Source organism: Epinephelus moara, chromosome 14 (assembly GCF_006386435.1).
Source record: "Epinephelus moara isolate mb chromosome 14, YSFRI_EMoa_1.0, whole genome shotgun sequence".
In the NCBI taxonomy this organism is placed as follows: Eukaryota; Metazoa; Chordata; class Actinopteri; order Perciformes; family Serranidae; genus Epinephelus; species Epinephelus moara.
In genome coordinates this window covers 30,695,827-30,720,617 of record NC_065519.1, presented here as the reverse complement: position 1 = coordinate 30,720,617, position 24,791 = coordinate 30,695,827, and the positions used below count along the sequence as shown (strand labels likewise).

Below are 24,791 nucleotides of genomic sequence, written 5' to 3'. Positions count from 1 at the left end.
ACTTAGGTTAGTATTTAAATCACCAATTGTTGTTTCAGCTAAATAGATTGTTGAATCGTCTGCATACATTGAAATATGAGCCCTTTTCAATACTAAAGGAAATCCTTTGATTTTACTCTTGAACTTTTTATGACATACAGTGAAGAACTTGGAGAACAGAACTGAACTGTGTGATCGTACAGCTCAGAATGTTAGAGACCTGCTTGGAGAGCCTGAGGTTGTGGGTTTGATCCTCTGTTTTTTATGACTCTGTGACATTTTTATGGCACACTATACTATGACTTATGTTTTAAAGATACTATACTATGACTTTTTTAAGATACTATGCTATGGCTATTTTTACACATACTATACTGCAGCTTCTGGACCACTCTGACTACATGCATGAGGTCTTGCCAGAAAGAAAACTCTCTGAAGTTTCTTGTGAAAGTGTCAGAAACACTCTAGGTGATACAGAGACAGAGAAATGGGCCTCTGAAGTCAGTAAAAAGTTGATGATTTTGCCTAAAATAAAATTGAAAATGTTTTTCAGGATGAATAACTGTCTGTGGCTTCATCTGAGCAGGTAAATGACAGTGTGGGGCTGTAGGCACACTATCAATGAACATTTGTTTCAAATTTGAAGAAGGTTGCTCAAAGTATGACCATTCTACAGTGTTTTTTCCATGAAAAGATCCAGGCGGAGCTCCAAATGACAAGAGCGCTCACTGGGCTTCAAATGGTACTGTCAGTGATCAAACAACACTCAGCCAGCTTCAAACATTGTACCTTATTGAAATCAGGTGTGATTATGATAGCTGATGTTGTTTATGACACAGAAACACCATAAAATATCACCAAATAAAGCCATATGAAACATGAAAGTTATGATCCCACTTTCTAGACAGTATATCTCAGCCAAAAATAGTGGTAGGAGTGAGACTCTTACCTTTTGTAAACCAGCTAAGTCCCCTCTAATGGCTCTACATAAGATCGCGAGTAATCATTTAACTTTTCCCATCGAAAAACGGCATGACATGACTTGTCACCACTCATCGTGATTTTGGACTTTGCATGTTATTTTTGAAAAGTTGAGAACTTCCTGAATCCGGCAATACCAAACATCACATGGTTTGATGACGTAGTGCGCCTAGGGGATACCATTTAACAGAGGAGGAGGGGAACGAAGACGTCGGCGTCCGGGCGGAGTTAGAGAGGTTTTAAACACACTATATTTTTATTTTTATTTTTGGTAAGTCAAAATTCATAGTCATAGCACTGTAGCCCCTGTCTTTAAAAGTCATGAAAAAACTAATAGTACAGTATGTCTAAATTTCATTATGTAGTATGTTAAAGAAAGTCAGTATAGTATGTTTTTTTAAGAAGGCATAGTACAGAATATTTAAAAAATGAGGTCATAGTATTGTATGTCGTAAGAAAATCTTGAAGTCATAGTATGGAATGGATTTTTTAAAGAGTCATAGTATAGTGTGTTATAAAAATGTCAAATAAGGATCAAACCCACAACCTCAGGCTCTCCAAGTAGCTCTCTAACATTCTGAGCTTTACGATCACACAGTTCAACTCTGTTTCTCCAAGTTCTTCACTCTCAGCCCAGCACCTCCTCAACAAACCTCCAAAGACCCCTGAATCCACCTCCTGTACCTTCTCAAGACTGTCTGAAAGTCCCTGGAATCTCCTGGAGAACCTGGAAAAGTCCATGAGCTTTGTGTCCTGCATTCAGGACGCTTCATCGGGCTGTCTCCCAGTCTCACTCCATGTCAGCACTCATTTGTAGGACCTGCACTCTGTAACAGACCTGCGAGCGTGTCGGGCCGTCTGAACTCTATAAAACAGAGCTCAGACAGGTGGGTGGCGGCTCCTGAATTAAAAACAGGCTCCCTCCACGTTATTGTCTCACCACACTGACCACACTGTGTGATGTCACACTGCGACCTGAATGTCCTGTCATGTGATTGGTCGCTTCACGAGGTCAGAACAGTTTAAATATGAGCCCAACCTGCTGTCCTCTGATGGTACGGTTACTACGGAGTATTACTGCAACTGGATCAACCAGAACGGCAGAACTGTGTGAGTACAAACTTTTAGATAGTACGCCAACTACTCCTTCTACTGCGATGAGTTTCCCACCTGTACATAAACCACCATTTAATTAGCATTAACCTGCTGTAGTAGCCAAAGTACTACTTGCAGCAGATGCAGCACTTCATTTCTCCTTGTTAAAGTACGTTTCAGAGAACACGTCACACTGTAGTAACAATACATTTTGTAAATAAATGCAAACTATCGTGGTTGAACATTCTCTCCTCTTCCTCAGTCAACGATGAAGGTCCCTCTGATCTTGTTGTGTTTACTGGGCCTCAGTCTGACCATGACAGTGAGTATATTTGTCTCGAACTAGAAGTTATGGGATGTTTTTTAGCTTGTAACAGCTTGTTTTCCTGATGTTTCTTTGAGGTACGGTTCATTTTTGGAACCTTTCAGCATGTCTTTAACCATTTCTGAACATTTTTAGGGGCTGTTTACATCATGTTTTATAGTGTTAAAGTCACTTTTATGGAACTTTTAGCACATTTAACACATTTAAGTGTTTTTTTTAAGAATATTTAGCAAGTTGTGTTCTGTTTTTTTAATGTTTCATCCAATTTATTTAAACTTTAGAACACTTTATTGTATAATGTCCAGTTTGCAGATGTTTAACCACGTCATAGTTGATTGTCAGAAAGTTTTAATATGTTGTTGCACATCTTCAGACACATCTGGGCATGTTGCAGTTTGTTTTAGCACATTTTAGCGTGTTGTATGCAGGTCATCAGCTTCACCTGTCTCTGCTGATGCGCTTCAGTTGTGTCTGTTTCTCAGATTCACAGAAGAAGAGTAGCCAGGTCGGACAGCTCTGAGGGAGATGATGAGGTGAGTGAAAGGACTGAGGAACCACAGCTGGAGGACATCTGGGTACCAACGGGTCTTGACTCTTTCATTTCTAAAAACAGACAAAATATCAGGAGTCATCATGAAGTATGTTGACATATCACAGAGCTTTTCAAAAGAAGCTGATTTCATCTCCAAACTTTCAAATCAATAGAAAGTATGACATCATAAAACACTAAGTCTAACTATCAGCCTGGAGCTCTCACCTGATTGGCTCCTGACTCATGAACGTCCACGATGTGAGGAGAGCGCATCACTGTAAAAAATACATAGCCAAAAATAATCAAATTAAAATAAAATAATGTCACCGGCTGCAGAATCTTTGAGATTTAAAGCAGACAAACAGTCAGCTGAGGCTCATGGGTAATGTAGTATTCAGAGTTACAATGACTTTGTTCTGTTACAGAGCGACTCCAACGAAGCCAGTGATGAAGAGGTGGAGGAGGAGGAGAGACAAGAGGAAGAGCAAGGAGTAGAGAAGAAAGGAGACGAAGAGGAGGAGGAGCAAGGAGGAGAAGGGGACGTAGAGGAAGAGGAGGAGGAGGAGGAGGAGGAAGAAGCAGACGAGGAGGAAGAGGAGGAAGAAAAAGAGGAGGAGGGGGAAGATAGCAATGAGGAGGATGAAGGAGAACAGGGTGAGGAGGAGGAGGAGGAGGAGGGTGAAAAACAAGGAGAAGAAGAGGAAGAAGAGGGAGGAAAAGGAGTTGAGGAGGAGGGGGGAGAAAAAGAGGAGGAAGAAGAAGAGGAAACAGGAGAGGAGGAGACAGGAGGAGAAGAGACAGAGGACGAGACAGGAGGAGGTGCTGCAGGAGGAGAGACAGGGGACGAGACAGGAGAAGAGTTAGGACAAGGTGATGCAGGAGACACAGGAGGAGCAGAGACAGGAGGAGATGCAGGAGACACAGGAGGAGCAGAGACAGGAGGTGATGCTGGAGGAGACACAGGAGGAGCAGAGACAGGAGGTGACGCAGGAGACACAGGAGGAGCAGAGACAGGAGGTGATGCTGGAGGAGACACAGGAGGAGCAGAGACAGGAGGAGAGACAGCGCCCCCTGCTGTGGATGAACGGGAGAAAGCCTCCATATAGGTGAGAAAAACAGAAACATGTTGACTGATTATTTGTTTGTTGTCTAAACAAAAGTTACCATCATATCCTAAAATGGAGGCAAACTCCTGGCCTTTCTATTGACACCTCACTTGAGCCAATAGGAGCTTCCAGTGTTGTTGCTATGGTGTTAATACCAAGGAATGTATGTCAGTGACAGTTTTTGTAGTTTCAAGCTAGTTAAGGGGCCGTACACATGCCGCGTCTTTAACCGCTTGGAAAACGCGCGGTCAGGCGCTCGGTGCTACTCTTGAGTCTTTTCTTTGCCAGCGCTCAAGAGCGCTGTGGCAAGTTCAGTCTGAGGTTTCTAAGCAACCCTAACTAGCACACTATCACAGCCTATGTTAGTGTGTCGGCCTGTTGTCCGTGGGACAGACGTGAAGCTCTGACAGCTCTGCGCTAAAATAATTAACTTCTTCTTGTTATCTACCACAAACTGATATTTACGGATGAAGGGAAAGGAATCCGTCCGCTGGTTTGTGATTGGTTTGTTCCCGTCACATGTGCTCTTAAAAATAGGCACTTGAGAACATGTGTGCCACGACATCATTCTGGCGTTTGAGCAGGCCTGCCACGCGTCTACATTGAAAACAATTAATTTGAGGGCACAAAAATGCAGCATGTGTACGGCCCTTAAGGTGACAGCGATTGGCCAAACATTCCTGGGGCTTATGGGTCTTGTAGTCAATGGCACTCCTCACCTCCAGAGGTGTTTTTAACCCCCTATCGTCATCACAGACTGTTACAAATGTACAGGCATAATAAACAAGTGGCTCCTCTGTCGTCTAAAGGGGGAAAAAGAGTTTATTAATGTAGGTTTACTAGAAGTGTTTTATACACAGTAAGGTTCTGAATAGACATTTCTTTCTTGCTGTGTTGGTGTTAATTCATATTCACACATTCACTTCATTGTTTTATCCTCTTTTTTAAAAAAGTGCCTGGACTAAACCTCAGAAACAACACTGTTTTATTCTGTGATATTGTTATTTACTTTTATCAAGAAAATACTCAGTCATATTTTAATAATCCCTCTGTCTGTGTGTTTAAGGTCACATGACACCGCAGAGCCAATCAGACAAGATGGATTCCAGCCAGAGTGTGAAGTCACATGATGAGACATTTATTTGGTTTTTGTTGTTGTTTAACATTTAAGAATTGTGTCTCTTGTATTTCTGTGTCTTCCACTCTGGAATAGTTTCACTTTGAAAATAAAATCTTGAATCAGGTTCTTTGGTGGAAAATGTGTTTATTTATTTATTGATAAATCATGATTGTGGACTTTAATTGTTGACTTGTTCTGTGTTTTAACTGTATCCACATGATGTTTAATGTTTAACCCGTTAACCATTTAACAGAGCACATTTTGAGTCACTATATTTCAATAAAAAATGTGTTGAGCTCAACTTGATTGTGCTATAAATGTGTATATATAAAGGATGCACAATAATATCTGCTCGTCATCATTATCGGACGATATTGGCCAAAAAATAAAATATTGCACTCTGCCAAGATGCTGATATGACAAACATGAAGAATGGGGGAAGAATATACGAAGAATATAAAGGACAAAAATTAAAACAGACGATAAAATAATTAAGTGTAACAATTTAATGGTAGGGTCTTAACTGCTTATGATCCGGTTACTAACTTTCTAATGCAAAAGACTGACGATATAGTGCGAAATACTGACGTCACTGTGTGAAGATAATATTTACAATCACCATAAAGTGACCAGACATCAAAATAAGTTTGTAATTTCAGTGTATTTACAAATTGTTGTAAATAAAACGTACTGGACAATGAAATATTAGGGCCCATAAATGTGTTACAGTCTGTTAGAGTCTGCGTAGTGACGCTGGAGCTCAGAGGAGGTCAGAGTTCAGAGTTTAGTAACTTACGACACCGCACTGTCCTGACAACGGTAAATCCAGAGACAGCGGGCTAACGAGCTCCTTCACAAGAATAAAAAAGTAAAAGTCAAAAACAGTTTTGAATAAAGTTATCCCCTCTTGATCCACCCACTGACATAAACTCACCCACTTAGCTAACATCCACACCAGTTAAAAGCTGCTACCATAGCTAGCTAGATGCTAGCAGGCAAAACTGTCATCACAATTCTTCTTCCAGCTCGGCACTTAGTCACAACGGTTTTAACAGTCACTGAACCAAAGTCCCACATCCTGCATGCTAACGTCTTCACAGTCAGTTCTCGTTGGCTCAATATTTAGTCCTTTTTCCTGCTAACTGTTAGCTGCTGTCCTCCATGCTAACGGCTCTCCAGGGTTGCCAGGTCTGACCCATTTCGTCTTCTTCGCCGCCATGATAGGCTGACAGCTTAACAAGCTAGTTACCACCCATTGTAAACTGTGTTTTACGAATTTCTCAAACCACCACAAAGTAAAACAAAAGGCTGTAAATTATTATTTTCCTTAGGACAATGAAATAGTACTACACAATGCAAACACAAACACATGGTCTTAAACCAGGGTATTATGTACGTGAATAAATGAAAATATATGTAGAAATAAAGATAACCTGGTGTACAAGGACACAGATAAACATGTATATTCAGTCAGAGGATTCAGGGAAGAAAGTTGCATAATTTTCCTTAATACATGGACATATCAATATAGGTTACCAAATGAGTTTATAAATCAACATATAATATACAATATAATATACATATATATATATAGGTCTGACTTAATACATACAAAAAATAAAAGTCTAATAAAGGTCAAATCATTTTTTAAAAACATGCTCTACCAAACAGTTCATTTGTCCTTTAAATATCAGCCTGTCACTAAAAAAAAAAAAAAAAAAATCAAACAAATCATGTAGTGTTGTAATGTCTGTAATATGTTAGTATACCAACATATATCCAGTAGCTACCATGGAGTTAGTCGTATTAGCAGCACTAGTATTATTTCTGCATATTTATTCAAGATATTTACCATTACAGTACTTTGACAATGTCACAGAAATGGTGTTAAAATCATACCGATAAGATTTTTTTTATTATCAAATACACAGTGGAATAACATTAGATATATGGTGGTGACAGCGGTGTAAATTTATCCTTTTTTAGATTCATAAAAATTGTGAATTTATTATCTTAGCATCACGACCTTTAACATAAAAGGACAATTCAAAGTATTTCAGCATATATATATATATATATATATATATATACATATATGTATATATATTGAATAACATTATATGTATCATTTAACAACAACGAATTATCAAAAGTGTTTTTATTTAATAGGAAATAAAGTCAATTTTGATAAAATAATCATTGCTTCTCTACCTTTATCATTAAAAAAAACGATGAGGTCTGAAAACAAAACTTGTTTTTTAAATCTGTAATCTGTTAAATAAATCTGCTTTTCTTCTTTTCTTAGTGTTGACATTAAAGGGTTTTTCTGTGCTGTATCACAATTTGTCCCTTTTTGGACATTTAAATTGTTTAATTTGGTCAGTTTATAAAAACTAAACAGTTTTACTGGTTGTGTTAAACTCTGCAGGTCAAACACAATCAATCCTTCAGTCAGTTGTCACACTCCTAAACCTCAAACAACCAAACGTATTATTTCATTTCAGTTTTCTCAGTCAGGAACTCTTTGTTTTTACAATAAAACATTATTGATAGTTCATTTACAGATTAATGACGACTCACTTCTGTGTTTCCTGTTTAATCTGAGTATGTATCTCAGTGTTTTTTCTCTCCGTCTGCTTGAATAATATATAAATTAAGAACAGGGAACACCCTCCACATTAAAAGTCTGTCTGGGAGCTCGTTAAGGAGCTTTTAATGAGGCTTCAGCTCCCACGCTGTCTTTACTGTTACAGCTCCCGATGATGTCACTCACACTGAACTTGACTGAAGCTAAAAGGTCGGGAGGTTGAGCAGAAAATACAAAAACAACAGATCAAAGAGAGAAAATACTTTAATAATAAATACATCAATAATTTTTTTTTTTTTAATCTGTTAATTGTCTTAAATAAAGACAGAATGATGTTTATTATTTAGTGTATTTTTTTTATATTTTCACTTTTTATCACATCTTAGAATTTATAACATCAAATATTAATCTGCACCATTGCTTCTAATTTACATCTCAATATATTTTAAGTTATTTTTTATTTTATTTCATACCTGTATATATTCATGCTACATGTATTTCGAGCATCTCTTACACAAAAAGTTTCTTCAGGATACATTTTCTTTTTAATTAATTAATAAATTAATTAAATAAATCATCAATCATGTTAATGAACTACATAACAGTTTGTATATGTGTGTGTGTGTTGTGTGTCTCAGTGTGTGAATGTGTATGTGTTGTGTATGCTCCACACGTCCCCAGTCAGGGCGTTGGCGGCTCCCTGCAGCGTCCAGGTAAAGAAGGCGAGCTGCCGTCTGAAGCGTTTCTCGTCGAAGTGTTCGGGGTCAGACGTCAGCAGGGCCAGGTGCTCAGCGAGAGCGCTCAGAGTGTGGTCGCCACGGCCGTGGATCACGTGACGAAATGGTGTCTCCACCACTGATACGTACTGAGACAGGAAGTAGTATTCCACCTGGAGGACAGAAAAGCGGGCGTTTGTGGGGCAGCCAGCGTTTAAAGTAATTGTACCCTTGTGTTCCGAGCATCCTAGAAATGAGCAGTGTCAGCGGCAGTATTTGAAGTATTAGTACCCTCATTATGTGAGTGTTGTAGAAGCAAGCAGTACCAGAGGCAGCGTTGGAAGTATCAGTACCCTCATGATGCAAGTGTTGTAGAAGTATTAGTACCCTCATGATGCGAGTGTTGTAGAAGTATTAGTACCCTCATGATGCGAGTGTTGTAGAAGCGAGCCGTGGTCGGGTCGTGTAGGTCGCTGTTGTCGATGGCTCTCTGCAGTGTCTCGGCTGCTCGGCTGTAATCTCCTCTTGCACTGAAAACCCACTGAGGAGACAAACCTCTGGACTGAAGACAGAGAGACAGTAGAAAAACTTAATCAGTACACCTCTGTCTTTTCAAAACAAAACAAAAACACAGCAGCCATGATGACACCTGTCAGCATAGTGACTCAAGTGAGGTCAGAGAGCGTACCTGCAGCTCAGCAGAGTGTTTGTTCAGCTGAGCGCTGAACTGCAGCACTGCCTGAGCGTAGGAATCGATGCGTAGCGGCAGGATGTGGTCGTGGGCCAATCGCAGCACCATCTCCCCAACCAGCTCCCCTAAGCTCCGCCCCGTGACCCCCAGACGACCCCCCAGCACCTCCTGTAGGCGAGAGGTGGTGTCCAATGGCGTGTTGACGAACGGGTACGCTCGCTCCTTAAGGGGCAGACACAGAACTCATGACTCATCTACCTGCAACAAGTAGACCTGTACACCGAGTACACATGACTCCACACACTGACATGACATTAAGCACAGTTTGATGTGACCACATGAACATGACGCGGTGTCAGTTTACCTCAGTGAATCTGAGCTCCATAGCCGGAACTCCTGCAAACGCTGTGAAGCTGTACGCTCCACTGTTCAGGTACAGCGGCTTCATTCTGAGGAGGAAAGGTTCATTCATACATGAGGTCAATCTTCTTCTTTACAAAACATTAATTAGTGACGGATGTGATGCTGAGTGTTTGTGGGGTATCTCACATCCTCCAGCTGCCCCCCTCCCTCTCCGCCTGACTGAAGATTGTCTGACCTGCATGTCTCGGATGCTCCACCTTCACACATTAACACCACGACATGACAACATGTGACATGAAGCCAAAGCAACACTGATGTAAAGAAATCTTAGAGGTGCACAATAACATCAGCATGTCATCGGTAGACAGTGGCTTTAAAATGAAATAACAGCATCAGCACAATATGAATGATGTAAGTATGTGACTATAAATGGTCGAGTTTGCCCTCGTTGAAGCTTCTGTCATGATTTCCTAGGGATGAGTGTCATCCAAGTCTGTTAACACCTCCTACCATCCCTGTAAAATTCACCTAAATTCACTTTAAACGTCTATTCAAGGCATACCTAAGGTAAACTTAAAGATATTCTTGTTGCATTTTTAGCACATCTACATGCACGGTCTCACTTGAAGGTAGTTTTTCTCCAACAGTCAGAATCACTCAATCACCCATTTATTGAGCCAACTATGTGCGACTCCTCTACGATAGGTGGAGATATGCCCCCTTTCAGCTTGTTAGTATTGGACCTTTTTCCTGTTGACCTATTACGTCACAGACCAAACAATGGACAAACAAGTTAGCTACGGTTAGCTAGCAGCTAACTGCTACCATGGTGGACAACTTTACAGCTCTGTACATTTGGTCCGTCCAAAAAGTCACGTCTCTGGATGTAGATTTCTCCATGTTGTTACCGGCTTCTTCTTCTCTTACACATTTAATGCTATTGGACTTCTGGGTCAAAGCCCGAGGCGGAAACTGTGGAGCATGCTCAGAGCGCCTCGGCCAGTTTGGGTCTGATTGACTGTATACATGCAGGAGTCACATGATCTGGGTGTGTTAGACCGACTTTAAGAAATTTAACTCAGTACGATTTCAGTCTGACCTATTTCAGACTTAAATGGGCTGGAAAATATTGACAAAAAATCCAACACTGTACGTCTCTAATAAACAACCCATTAGACATCATCTCTCAGTGTTCACCTGTCTGATGGCAGCATCCAGCAGGTCGACTAGCAGAGGACTGGAGAACGCTGACAGGACATCATCACCTGCAGACAGACAGACAGACAGACAGACAGACAGACAGACAGAAGGTTATTTATTTCATCTCTTTAATTGGCTGCTTGACACATTAAAGAAGGTCTCCTGTGATTGGCTGATAGCTGTGCGTTACCCATGATAGCCTGATCCAGACTGAAGTAGGCCACAGCCTTCAGGTGCAGCATGGACAGGTAACCCTGGAACACAGAGCGCACATGTTACCACGGCAACCACAGGGTCAGAGGTCAGAGGGAAGACTCAGCAGAGAGTTGATGTGATGTGTGAGACAGAGAGTGATATTGTCAGAAGGTGGACTATTGTATGTAATGTTTGTTTAGGTTATTAATAACTCAGAGCGCCGTGAGTCGGGACAGACTACTGGAAGCAAAGCAAGTGCTTCACTACAGCTGCCAGCTGTGGACAACAGCCTGCAGTTCATCTCAGCTGTTCCTTCTCCTCATCTGACAGCCAACAGAACAGCTGGAGGTGAAAGCCAATGACCGCTGGTCTCATTCATGTGTCTGACACTCACCACCCTCCTTTCAGTTTCATCCACAACATTACTGATGAACATGTGCGCGGGAACATACTGTCACTGTGCAGTAGAAATGTGCACACACACGACTATGTGTGTGAATGTGCTCAGGCGAGACAGCTGCAGATCACTGTTGGAGACCAACAAACGATAAAACTGGTTGGTTTTTAGTGAGACATCAGTAGCTTTTCCAGGGGTGGTTGTGCCAACCAAATGTGTATTTTAAGCCAAAACAGGATTTTTTTCTGAACCATAACCAGGGTTTTTTTGTGCCTCAACATATTAACCACAGCAGAAACCTACAATTCAAACATTTGTTCTGTTGATTGGGTCGAGGAGCTACAGGAAAACTACTCAGACGTTCTTACATCGATGGTTCTGTTAGTCCAAAGAATGTGCGCTCTCTTGCCTCAGACAGTTTATCTCTGGACGGCATGTGCCAAAATTTCTAATATTTCCTTTTGAATGGTGTCAGACACCTAGTTGTGTGTTCACTGCAGCCACTCATGCCCCCTGGGCAGATCATAACGTTACAGCTGCCTTTCGTCTGCTCCGTCATTAGCTGCTATAGGACTCAGTCCTGATGGATGTGCCCCAAAATTCTTCAGTCCAAGTGAACATTTGCGCCAAATTTAAAGGAATTTTCTCAAGGTGTTCTTAAAGGAGCTATATGTAAGAAATCTAAAGCAAATAGTCGTAAAATCCTCCTAATATGTCACAGAGACTAAGGAATAATGTTCATATAACATACTGATCTCACCGACAACAATAGTACAGCCAGAATATTCGCATTTAAAAAACATTTTTTACGGTACACAAATCATGTTTATGTTTTGAATCTGTGTTTTGGCCTGTTGCGCCACCCACCGCCTTCTACCAGTCACACAGTCAGTAGAGTCTCAGCATCATTTACAGTTACGACCGAGCTACAATGAAAAAAAACCCAAACGACCTCGTTATGATTCCCAAAAACGCCAAGACAAAACCCGAGGCAAAGCGAGGGTCTATATAGGAGATGCTTTTGAACGGTGGAGACGATTTAAAGCAGAGAAGAATTTGAAATCGGATGTCGAAGTGGCTACTCTTCTCCTCGACAGGTAAGCTTTAGCCAAAGTTGGCTAACTAGCATCATAGCTAGACGGGGATGGACATTTCAAATACTTTCAACTGTTATTCATTTTCGATCCATTGTATCCATACATTGTAGCCCATGTGCAGGTGGGTTATCGACCCGACTGAACAGCATTAGCAGTGTCCCGGTACATAGCATTAGCAGCCGACTCCTCCTCAGCTGTATCCCGGCAGCAGCGTTAGCAGCAGAGAAGCCGGACTTGCTTGAACGGTCCACTGGAAAACCGCAGATCAAGGACGCGGCGACGCGGCCCTGCCACGGCAGTCACCCGTGGGAAACAAATCAGTCTCCAGCGTGCCGCTGTCCAGCAGCCTCGAATCTGTAGGGGAGGGGGGGCGGACACGACTCACGGCAGTATTTTGAATTTGAGTAACCATTTTGGCCACATTCTTACATACAGCACCTTTAAGATATCGGGTTCACAAGGATGGGATGGACAGAGAGATGTGCGGAAGTTCATCTGCATGTACGTACAACCCAAAAACATAATGCCTTTGGCCGCAGCTATCACTGGCGCAGAGGCATAACAATCCCCTGCGCCCCAAAAAGCATTTTCCCTACAGATCACCATTGAAAAAGACATGTCTGTAAAACTGCTGACAGGACACCTGGAACTGCAAACACGGTCAAATATAAATCTTTCTATTCTGAATTTTTGATCCATGGTAGTTTTATATTTGTCAGACTTTTCTGAAAATGAGAAAAGTGATTTAAAAATCTGTGACATCACAACATACAGTCTGTGAGCTAAGCGGCATACTAGAAACTGCTTTAGGCGCATGCGCCAGGTGAGCAGCTCCACTAGACTAAAGAGGCGTCATCTTGTCATCTGGGATCTAGTTATTATTATACATCTCTAAAATGGCCCCCACAGTGGAAGTGACTGATGTCCAAGATATTTTATGGATCTTAAAAGCAGCTCCAAAACTGCACTGGCAAATTTCTGGTCTTTCTCAGCCTGTTCAGCCTGTCTATGATGTTGATTATCTCTCACCCCCACAAAGTTCACCCAAGTTTATGAGCTGACCCCGGCCCTCGCACTTTGACGTGAGGCAAATGGAAAAGGAAATTAAAAAAGACGGTATCATTGAGTTTGTTTACTCCTTCTTCCTCTGTGGTGTGTACCGTAATGTGTTTTCTACTCTGTGATTGGACGAACCTCCAGCCATTCAGTTGCTCCAACGTTCCCAAAATCTCCACCATCCCAGCTGACAAACAGCAAACTGCGCCTGGGGCTGAAACCTGTGCACACACAGATACACAGTGAAACCAACACTGTGCACTGTCACCACACTGCAAATACACTGTTCACATCAGACGCAGCATAGAATGTCCTAGCAACCACTTCGTAACCACCTACTAACATCTTAATACTATGGCCTTGTCTACACCACAGGAAGTACACCTGTATCCAGGCGAGACTCACCGTTCTTCACCATGGCAGAGAAGGTCCGAGCCAGCTCCAGAAGGATCGCTGTTCCAACTCCAGACTTCACAGCTCCTGGACCCAGTGAGTCCCTCTGAGCTCCCAGTATGATGTACTGGTCTGACAGAAAGACAGAGGGAGACTGGTTTATCTTACAGGGACCTAGTAGGAGACTACCTTACAGGGACACAGTTCAGAGACTTCCTTACAGGGACATAGTTCAGAGAGTACCTTACAGGGACACAGTTCAGAGACTTCCTTACAGGGACACAGTTCAGAGACTTCCTTACAGGGACACAGTTTAGAGACTTCCTTACAGGGACACAGTTTAGACAGTACCTTACAGTGACAGAATTCAGAGACTTCCTTACAGGGACACAGTTCAGAGAGTAACTTACAGGGACACAGTTCAGAGAGTACCTTACAGAGACAGAATTTAGAGACTTCCTTACAGGGACATAGTTCAGAGAGTACCTTACAGGGACACAGTTCAGAGACCACTTTACAGGGACACACTTACCTGGCTCGTCTCGGCCCTCCAGAGATGAGAAGATGTTGTTTAGCAGGACCGGCGTCATGACATTGTGGACCGACATCTTGACTCTGCGTCCGGAGCTGAACTCTGGACCGACCACACAGCGCACATATGGCAGTCGACTCCGCCATGACGAAGGGCAGGATGGACCTGACAGCTGGCTGAGACACAGAAAAACCTGGTGAGGTCACAGTAACACCTGAGCAGGTGAGCTGAGGGGGCGGGGCTCACCTGAGCAGCTTGGCAGCTACAGTGGCACTGATTGGCAGGGCTGGGATGAGCGGCAGGCCGGAGGACTGGATGGACGGGAACTGAGTATGATTGAAGGATGGGAAGCCAGGGGTGAAGGGGTCACCTGACCCCAGGTGGACCTGTGATTGGATGACACAGAGGGAGATGCTGATTGGTCGGGAGCAGGAAGGCACATAACAGGTGTGTGTTTCTATGTGTGCTTTACATGTTCGGACACGGCGGTGTGTGCGTTCAGGCCGAGGCGTCGGGGGTCCTGCGGCAGGTCAGCCGGGTCGGGGTAGATCAAAGCTCCACTTGCCCCGCTCTTCTCAGCCAACCACACCTTCTCAGCAAAACTGACCCCGCCTCCAACACGCATCACTACCACACAGCCAACCACAGACACACCCGCACTCTTCAGCCAATTAAAATCCTCCGGGCGGCCGTAGTTAGCATAGACCACGCCCCCCTGCAGACAGAGAGAGGGACAGGTAATGATACCGGGGTTTGTGGTTACCATAATGACAAGACATCCTGACTCACTGTCTCACCGTGGCACTTCCTGTGGCGCTGTATGGACAGAAGTCAGATGGGTTCAGAGAGATCTGTTCTGAGATCAGTCCTGTAGAGTCCACCAGCGACAGAGAGCTCCTCTGAGACCTGAACACAAACAAACAAACACATAAACAAACAGGCTGTACTCTCCGTCGTCAGTCTGTTACCTCTGAGTGACCTCTGCAGCATCTACCTGTGGGGGAACTGCAGCGTGGCGTACAGAGACTCGGTCCAGGTGTGATCCATCTGCAGCAGTCTGAAGCGGCGCAGGATCTCTGAGGCCAGAGACGTTCCCTCTGAGGAACCTGGAGGATGATTGGCTCTGCTGACTCGACTGATGGAGACAAACACAAACACTCGACGGGACAAAACTCAGATACCAACAACAACAGGACTCCTTCTGACGAGTGGACAAAAAGACCAAAAGTGTCCACAGGATCCGTCCTTTCCACACCTCCCATTTATTGTCAGTGGAAGCACCCACTGACTTCATCCTTTCATCCTCATCCATTTATTCCTCACCCTTCATCCCTACATCACCTCAACCCTCATCCTTTCATCCCTCATCCTTTAGCCCAAGACCCTCAACCCTTCATCCCTTCAACCCTCAACTATCTTCCATTCATTCCTTGACCCTCATCCCTTTATCCCTCATCCCTCATCCATTCATTCCTCACCCTTAATCCCCTCATCCCCCCAGCCCTCATATTTTCATCCTTCATCCATTCATCCCTAAAATCTCATCCCTTTATCTCTTTGCCCCTCATCCTGTCATTCCTCACCCCTTTTCCATTCATCCCTCAACCCTCATCCCTTTATTCCTCATCCCTCCACACCCTGACCCTTTTTCTGTTCATCCCTCATCCTTCATCCCCTCATCTCTTCATCCCCAGAACCTAATTTTTTCATGCCTCTCCCTTTACCCATTCATCCCTCAACCCTCATACCTTCATCCCTCATCCCTTTGACCTCCTTATCTATTCATCCCGTGACCATCATCCCTTCATTCCTCACTTATTATCTCCTCATCCCCTCAACGCTTATCCTTTCATCATCACCCTTCATCCCTAGACTCTCATCCTTTCATCACTCACCCTTTATCCATTCATCTTTAAACCCTCATCCTTAATCTCTTTGCCCCTTGACCCTCATTCTCTCATTCCTCATTCCTTATCCATTCATCCCTAAACTCTCATCCCTTCATCTCTTTGCCCCTTGACCCTCATTCTCTCATTCCTTATCCATTCACCCATTCATCCCTCAACCCTCATGCCTAAACCCTCATCTCTTCATCTCTTTGCCCCTTGACCCTCATCCATTCATCCCTCATCCCTAAACCCTCATCTCTTCGCCCCTTGACCATCATTCTCTCATTCCTCATTCCTTATCCATTCATCCCTTAACCCTCATTCTCTCATTTCTTTGCCCCTTGACCCACATCCTTTCATTCCTCACCCTTCATCCATTCATCCCTTAACCCTCATCCCTAAACCCTCATCCCCCTGACCACTTATCTATTCATTCATCATTCGCTCATCTCTTCATCCCCAGACAATAATTTTTTCATCCCTCACCCTTCACCCATTCATCCCTCAACCCTCATGCCTTCACCCCTCATCTCTTCAACCCTAAATTCTTATCTAGTCACCCCTTGACCCTCATCCTTTCATCTCTTTGCCCCTTGACCCTCATTCTCTCATTCTTCATTCCTTATCCATTCATCCCAAACCTTCATCCTTTAATCTCTTTGCCCCTTGAACCTCAGCCTTTCATTCCTCACCCATCATCCATTCATCCCTCAACCCTCATCCCTTCATCTCTTTGTCCCTTGACCCTCATTCTCTCATTCCTCGCCCTTCATCCCTAAACCCTCATCCTTTTGCTCCCTGACCACTTATCTATCATCTCTCATTCCCTCATCTCTTCATCCTCAGACCCTCATTTTTTCATCTCTCACCCTTCACCTATTCATCCCTCAACCCTCATAGTCTGTTTCTGTCTCTCATTGGTTCCTCCTGAACATCTTTAAAAACACAAATCGATAGATTGATCAGTGATTCCCTCAAACAGCTGCTCACTTTAGCTTTTATCAAACAACCTTTTTTGGGACTATTTTCAGCGGTGGATTAATCCAGACGGTGTCTGTGGGACTGAGTCGTAATATACATGTATAATCACCTGACTGTGTCATGGATGTCTTCATCCTGCAGCAGCCTCCTCATCATCACCCTCAGCTCTCCCAGATAAAGCCCCGCCCCTCCCTCTGCAGGTGGTTTAGCCCCGCCCCCACGCTCCTCATCCTCCTCCCCCAGCCCCTTCACCTGGGAGCAATGGAGCCGCGCACCAAACACTGCGTAGGCCAATAGAAATGCTACGAGAGAGACAGACCACGCCCACTTTCATCACATGATCAAACTAGTCAGTGAAAGAATGTGTGTGTGTGAGTGTGTGTATGTTTACCGATGACAAAGACGACGACAACCATGCACACACACAGGAACACGCTGGCTCTGCGGTAACCGTGGCGATAAGGCAGCACCAGTGCTGTGATGTCACTGCTCTGCCCCGCCTCCTCCTCCTCTCGTGTCACAAACCTCATCTCCACCCTCTGAGCTCCTCCTGCGTCCTCATCCTCGGCCCCGCCCACTGAGGGAGACTGACCAGAGAGAGAGAGAGAGAGAGAGAGAGAGAGAGAGAGAGAGAGAGAGAGAGATGTAACCATGGTTACAGGCGAGAGGGGGAGGGGCTGGTCTCCGGGTGTCTCACCTGTGGCTCACCTGAGTCAGACGAGTCCTGACGGTGTCCATGACGATGACCTGTAAGGTAAAAAGTAACCACGATGAAATATTTTTAGTCTAAAAACAAAACAAAAAACAAACTTTGATTCAAAAATAAAATTATAATAATACTTAAATATATAATTATATTTTATTATTTTTATTATTAAACTTTATTCAAATACTTAAATGCTGTAATTTCTCCTTGACGTCTCATAAACAGATCTGAATGTTTTCCGTCCGCCACAGATCAATAATCAGGATCAGACTCACTGTGATTGGTTCCTCACAGGGGTCAGAGGTCACAGTGGTGTTTGATCTGGTTAACTTTATTAACAGCTAAGTAAACACACACACACACACACACAAACACACACACACACACACACACACCGACAGTGAGGCTGCTTTAACTCTCTGTAAGTCTTCAGCTGACGCTCTCACAGCAATGATTTAAGGTGCTTGATTTAAGGTGGTATTTATCAGTGTAACAACAGGTGTCTGTCCAACATGACAGTTTCAAATGGACGACGATTTCTTATTCAAAAAGTCATTTTCGAGTCAGGAGTTAAAAACAGATTTAAAGTCACAGATCACTAGAGTTGATCAATCAGCTGATCAATAACAAACACTTGAGTTAATGTGATCCACTAACCTTGTTTATTCCTCCTCTCTGTCTTCTCTCTCTACGTCCATCCGTCTGGGTGTTTTCAGTGTGTCTCCCTGTGTGTGTGCGTATGTGTGTAACTTTGGAAAGTCCAATCTGACGCCCACCCTGTGGTCACCTGACCTGCTCTCACAGATAGTTTACTGCAGTAAAAGTACTGATACCACACTGTTAAAATACTAGATAACCAAATATATTATTGTATCATGAAACATGAGTGTGTTCATCAGTTTAATGTGACAGCAGGTAAAGGTGGAGCTCATTTTAATAAATACATCATTTATTATTGATTATAGTGGACAGCTACTGAAAAGCCATTATCTCGTATATACACACATTAAACACACAATAAACACATTAAACACATTAAACACACAATAAACACATTAAATACACATTAAATACACATTAAACACACATTAAACACATTAAACACACATTAAACATGGCTTAATAGACACAAATCCGCTTCACTATAATTCGCAGCATTCACAGACAAAACAACTGTCTTATACTAAACACATTTTCTCAACAAATACAACATGCTAACGTTATTAGTGCAAGTCTATGGCATTTTACATTGTATAAATTAGCCTAAATTAGAGAGATTTCCTCTGCTCATATGAAGCCAGGATAAATCACACACAAGACTTAAAATGCTATTTTTGTGGAGGCTTTATTGTCTTCACAGTTTATTGTTTCTTATCTGTGAAATTAAAGTAAATCAAAGCTTTGTTTCCACTGAGGGAAATGGTTTCAGCTTACAGAGACAGACAGGAGGTCTGCGTTACGGCTACGTGTAGTTACATTTCTGGGGTGGTGCACGCCAGGCTACGGTGTCGAAGTATAAATTCCCTATAATTAGTCATGCCACATACTGCCTCCCACTGGCCAGGTGTTGTAAGTGTAACAAAAACTTCTCAAAACCAAGATGGCCGACAGAATGCCACAAACACTGTGCAGCTCGGGAAAATCTTGCTAAGTATTCTGTTACTGCGGGTAAATAACATTTGGTAACATTAAGTCACACGTACGGAGAGATACAACTGTTCATGTTTCCAAGTACTGATTTTATGTTGGGAGAAAATTATGATTAATCATCCTAAATTGGACGTCATGTGTCGCTGACTTTATTCCAAGTCCAATTAATATTATTACTGCAGCGTTGATGGTCTCAGATAATTCATCTGCAGTGACTTTTATTGGCTTTAACTCAGCTGATTCATGTTAGTGGAGTGTAACTTTGGTTTTTATAACTAAAATAATGGGAGCAATGGTTAAACTGTATGTCATTATTTATTTGTTGTCACAGTGTTAAATTCCAGTTTCTGCTGACCATACATAAATATACAAATAGATAATGATAACGATAATAATAGTAATAATAATAATTATTATTATTACTATTACAGTGGTGTGACAGAATGATTTTAGGTCTGTCTATGCCTCCATCTGGTGGCTGAAGGGTGTTACTACACTGGGACCAGACATGATCATTATTGATACATGTTGGCTTCCTTTCCTTTTCCATCCAGTTAGAATTGTTTTCTATGGATGAGAACATGTGTAGAGATTTTCAAAATAAAGCCATGGTGGATTAGATGTATCTAATTTTAATATTTAATACTGCCAATGACATGTCGGTGACAACATATGAGTTTAACTGTTATTTGGGAGCCAAACATGGTGCGTAAATGTACCTAAAAAGGACAATTTGATCTGAGACTTTCTCCACTAAATCCTCTCTCAATGTGCTCTGCTTCATTTTATAAGTCTGTACACAGGTGCAGAGAAGATGTTATATGATTTTCTGCAGCTTGGGGCTGCTACGAAATCATTTCAAAGGAATATTTACTGCTGTAGAAAAGATTACCGCACACTCACATCTATGCAGCATTTCACTTCATTCTTTTCTTGAGCTTTCAGTCTATTAAACCTTCATCAGAACACACATGAACCAACAATGGACAGGCAGGCAAAACTAACCAGTCTCAGTCTAATCATTGCACACCTGCGCACAGCCCTGCTGGCAGGAGCTCCACCTGTTGGGAGCTGTAGTTTTTAGATACTGAATGGGGTGCTGTGAGGCATCCACTGAAAGGACACAGTGGGTACAGAAAAAAACTACACAATCATAAAGTGTCTTATAACAGCAGCCTATAAAACAATTAGTTTCATGACATAGTGAACAGGGCTTTGAGAGGGATCAGGGTAAAGCCATCATAAATCAAAGATCCGCATGTAACACTGTTCTGACTCTACGGGCCTTAAGATCAGCGCCCAGGTGAGTACTCCTGCCCACTTACGATAACATTTATTTTGTAATTTATTACTTAACTCTGTTCCATGTAACTAGTTACTCCGTAGGAGGCAGAAGTGCAGATGCAGCCATGCAACACATTTAATGACATCTAGGTTCACTGAAACCGGTAGAATGGGGACATCTGCTGGACAATCTTTGATACTGCATTTGTATAGAGAGTCAAAATTGAGCGAACCTGCTGAAATCATTCTTGATATTTTGTTTCATAAAGTTTCTGATGTTGAGAGATTTTAAAAATGAAACAAAAAACATTTCAGAAACATTGTTAAGCAATTCTTTGGGGGCAAATATTGCAAATCGCCAAATCCCCCTTAAATCTGTGGGACAAGCAGCAGAGAATCAGAATCGGTTTTGTTGCCAAGTAGGTTTTCACATACAAGGAATTTGGCTTGGTGTATTGTTGCATAACAAAGAGTATACAATACATAAAAGTAAAAGTATAAAAAGGAAATACTATTAACAATTAAATATAAAATATAAAAAAAGTCTGGTTTGAGGAAAGTGATGAAATGATGCATTCAGGTGTCACCAAAGCTAAAGGATTTTTCAGTTCTACGGAGCTCTTAGCTCTCACAGTGACGTCTAGCCTGAAATGATCTTTATATGTTTTTGTTTTCAGCTTCAGCATCAGCAAATAAAGGTCACAGTGCAGGATGTCTTTGTCTCTTTTTCTGTCGTTTCTTTTATTCATTAAATGTACGATTACAAGATTTGTTTTCATGTTTTAGGAAATAAGCATGTTTAAAAGTGATGTATTAATTTCAATAGTCTGTCTAGTTGGTGAAAGCATTTTAGACCAAAATGCTCACGAGGGGGCGTGAGACAATAATGTGCTGTTGATCATCTTTACATTTTACAATCTGTGTGAATGTTTCTCAACAAAAAGCTGAGATCACTAAAGAAAGCATCACCATCAAAACTGATTTGACACTGATCAGAAACACCTTCAGTGCGGCTTCACAACATTTATCAAAGTTTCTACACATTAATTTACTAAAAAAGGAACAAAAGCAAAACATGAGATTAAACCTGAAAGACTTTCCTAAATGTCTGAGTCCTGAAACAGACAACAGGAATTGATAATTTTCTTCTGCAGAAAAGTTTGTCTTCTTGTAACAAGGTTGGTTCAGTTGTAACTCAGAGTTTCGTGGCTCAATGGCGCCCTCTGTCTGTAGGTGAATGCCACTGGAGGCTGTGGTGATTTCTGGCTATATTCTGGTCCTCATCAGACAATAATTGTTATTTACAGATTACTGAATGGGCCTAATGGACGTAGGTATTAGGGGCCTCCTGGCTTTCACCTGTAAAATGTCACTCAAATTTACACATACTGACCAGGAAGAGACTCAAATGGATGCAAGGAACTGCAAAGAGACACAAATTAACTACAGAAATGGGAAAAACATCAAAATAAACAAAGAGACATGCAACAACCTCAGAGAGACACAAAACCAGTCGCATGACAATCACAAGGAGATGAAAAACAACAATGAAAATGAGGCAAAACCAGCACAAAGTCTGTTTGTCTTGCTTCTATGTGGCAGAGGTGGTGGGGCCTTTTACACATATGTGCCCGGAGCCCATTGTCTCATAATCCGCCCATGGTATTTGTGGTATTTGTATTTATATTTGTGATGATTTGTCATTTGCCCAGATCTAAACTGGACATGTGAATGCTTTTCGTCTGGATCTTGCCATCTGAAATGGTGTCCAAGACCTCGTGTTCTTTATTTTTTGCATTTTAAAGAACAAGGAACATGAGGCCTAAAGTGACTCTTACCTTCTTAAAGTGTAAAATGTGTAGCTTATACACTGATCTAAAAATAACGTTGAACATTTCATCAACTAAACTGTGTGTCGTACATCTGGCCTGGTGCCTTTTACTCTGAAAGTATCACTGGCGAGGGCCAGAGTAGTCTTGAGTCTTCCTAGCTTGGCTCGCCATGGATTCTGGATTCGAAAAGTCTCAAAGGAAAATAGAGAATTTGATTGCTTTCATCGGCAATGCTGCAAAGTTAAAGTTCCAAATAATCAGAAATAGCCCACTGCACGCAGCCAGCCTGTGCTAAAACATATTAGTGAATGCTTATTTAGATCTATGCGTAATGCTGATAGGTAGTGATGGCCAAATGAAGCCTCATGAACCACTGTCTTTATTCTCTGAAGCCACTAGATGGCGCTGTCTGTTCAACAAAGGTTTGAAAGCACATTTCATTGCCAGTCCTTCAGTTTTTATCTTTAAACCAAGAGCGCCATCTGGCAGGGGTCAGAAAATAAAGAAAGTGGTTCCCGAGGCTTCATTTGGCCATCACTGCTCATAGGCTAAGTTCGACTTTAAAGGCTGTGTTACCTTTAGTATGAGGCTCAAACAAGTTTTGCGGCTACAGACAGATTTTTTTTTTCTTTTTTTTAGGTTGCCAACCCCTGCTTTAAATAAATCATGTAGGTGCATGTAAGCTGCTACACAAAAAAAAAGGGTCAGCATTTAAGCAATGCCACATCTTCGTCTTCTTCATCTTCATTCCAGTTCGAGATGATCAAACGCTCTCTTTTCAGCATCAGCTCGAGCTGCAGGTGAGAGCAGAGGAGACAAAGGGTTAAGACAAGCGTGCGTGGCATCATCTTCCTTTTTCACTTCCTGATTTCTACCAGTGCTACTGCGCTGTTGTTGCTGTGACAACCAGCTCTGTTGCTGCTGACTTCACCTCAGTGTCGCCACAACCTGAGACCAGTGTCACGAAGAGAGATTTGTGGGTTGGCTGGCTCAGTTTGGACTTCGCTCTGGTTTTCCGGTATCTCGAGTTTAGGGTAAAGGTTTTAGAAAACACCTTAAACTTAACTTTGTTGCCTTCATTTTATACTAAATTCTTGTGCTTAAGTACAGATTTGAGGTACTTGTACTTAACTTGAGTGCTATATTCTGCTACGTTGTGGAGGAAGCCATCAGAAAATATGATCCATACTGGGATCAAGATAGTCTATTATTATCATATATTTTCAGAGGTGTTCTTACCTCGAGCCACCCTGCGGTATATGTAAATACACATTATGAGTATGGCTGTGAACAGGATGAACAGCAGGATGGTGCAGATCAGCCTGTACAGAGTAATGACAGGAGGAGGAGGGGCTTCTGGAGTCTGAGGTCTCACTGTGAGGAAGAAGGATTCAAACATGACACACAATTAGTTCTGTTTTCACTTAAATATTACGTTAAGGTTTAGAAACATTGTCCCTTTATCCATTAGTGTCATATGAATCATCTCAACAGGGTGCAACAAGAAAACAAAGAATAAAGGGAAGTCTTGTTTTCAGTGTAAGGTGGAGGAATCTGTCCACATACTCAGTTACAGTCTGAACTGTCCGGTGTTTGTTGACAGATAATGTGCGCTGATCCAGATGTTCAGGAGGTTTTCACCAGGAGCTAAATTAGAGGTCTTCTCCCCTCCTAAACAAATGGACCAGGTAATTTAAACACCTAAAAACACTGAATAAAGTAGTTTCATGTTACAAATCAGTGTAGCTCCAATGCTGCACATTGCAATTTGGCTTCGTACTATGGTAGCCAACAGGGAAACACAAATGATCCTATCTGGAGCCAGTGTTTGGTTTGTTTGTTCTGAGCTACTGTAGAAACATGGAGGTGCGATACGGTGATCTTATCTTAGAATGACGAAAACTCTGTTGGTATGTCTGTTCCACGTTTTTCTCCTCACTGACTTGGTCAATCCATGTGAAATTTGGCACAGTGGTAGAGGGTCATGGGAGGATGCCAATGAAGCAATATTACATCAACTGGCCAAAGGGGGGCGCTATAGCAACCCATTGAAATGTCAAACTTTGAATGGGCATATCTCATGC

General features: G+C 42.2%; 3 protein-coding genes across 5 annotated transcripts in view; 1 reads left to right on the top strand and 2 right to left on the bottom strand.

Annotated features, from left to right (window-relative positions):
* Positions 1-3,763: 3,763 nt before the first annotated feature.
* LOC126401531 (uncharacterized) lies at positions 3,764-5,148 on the top strand. The gene is made up of 2 exons (XM_050062869.1): positions 3,764-4,018; positions 5,085-5,148. The coding sequence occupies exons 1-2, from the start codon at positions 3,786-3,788 to the stop codon at positions 5,146-5,148; spliced, it is 297 nt and encodes a 98-aa protein (XP_049918826.1). The 5' UTR covers positions 3,764-3,785.
* Positions 5,149-7,971: 2,823 nt separating this feature from the next.
* Positions 7,972-18,713, bottom strand: tfr2 (transferrin receptor 2). Of its 3 annotated transcripts, XM_050061698.1 has the most exons (19): positions 18,599-18,649; positions 18,217-18,282; positions 17,944-17,982; positions 17,627-17,822; positions 17,345-17,537; positions 15,360-15,500; positions 15,163-15,271; positions 14,838-15,080; positions 14,612-14,751; positions 14,366-14,541; positions 13,846-13,965; positions 13,579-13,661; positions 10,886-10,949; positions 10,693-10,760; positions 9,682-9,752; positions 9,497-9,581; positions 9,130-9,354; positions 8,863-9,003; positions 7,972-8,614 (listed from the first exon to the last, which is right to left on the bottom strand). In XM_050061698.1, the coding sequence occupies exons 3-19, from the start codon at positions 17,971-17,973 to the stop codon at positions 8,360-8,362; spliced, it is 2,340 nt and encodes a 779-aa protein (XP_049917655.1). In that variant the 5' UTR covers positions 17,974-17,982; positions 18,217-18,282; positions 18,599-18,649; the 3' UTR covers positions 7,972-8,359. The 3 variants fall into 3 exon arrangements, with proteins under 3 accessions (XP_049917655.1, XP_049917654.1, XP_049917656.1); XM_050061697.1 differs by lacking the exon at positions 18,217-18,282 and having other exon boundaries at positions 18,599-18,713; XM_050061699.1 differs by lacking the exon at positions 18,217-18,282 and having other exon boundaries at positions 17,933-17,982; positions 18,599-18,679.
* Positions 18,714-21,591: 2,878 nt separating this feature from the next.
* Positions 21,592-24,791, bottom strand: part of LOC126401002 (low affinity immunoglobulin gamma Fc region receptor II-c-like) — a 10,027-nt gene continuing 6,827 nt past the window's right edge. Inside the window, exons 4-5 of the mRNA XM_050062031.1 lie at positions 23,947-24,081; positions 21,592-23,501 (exon numbers count right to left, since the gene is read on the bottom strand). Coding sequence (XP_049917988.1) covers positions 23,452-23,501; positions 23,947-24,081 — 185 coding nt within the window. The 3' untranslated portion in view covers positions 21,592-23,451. The remainder of the gene's footprint in view (positions 23,502-23,946; positions 24,082-24,791) is intronic.

What these genes read in the sequence shown, in the direction of transcription:
- LOC126401531 (XM_050062869.1), top strand. Translation starts at nt 3,786, where the DNA reads ATGCAGGAGACACAGGAGGAGCAGAGACAGGAGGAGATGCAGGAGACA. An exon ending in GGGAGAAAGCCTCCATATAG is followed by an intron (nt 4,019 to 5,084) that starts GTGAGAAAAACA and finishes TGTGTGTTTAAG; the next exon opens with GTCACATGACACCGCAGAGC.
- tfr2 (XM_050061697.1), bottom strand. Translation starts at nt 17,973, where the DNA reads ATGGACACCGTCAGGACTCGTCTGACTCAG. An exon ending in TCAGGACTCGTCTGACTCAG is followed by an intron (nt 17,823 to 17,943) that starts GTGAGCCACAGG and finishes CTCTCTGGTCAG; the next exon opens with TCTCCCTCAGTGGGCGGGGC. An exon ending in ACGCTGCAGTTCCCCCACAG is followed by an intron (nt 15,272 to 15,359) that starts GTAGATGCTGCA and finishes GTTTGTGTTCAG; the next exon opens with GTCTCAGAGGAGCTCTCTGT.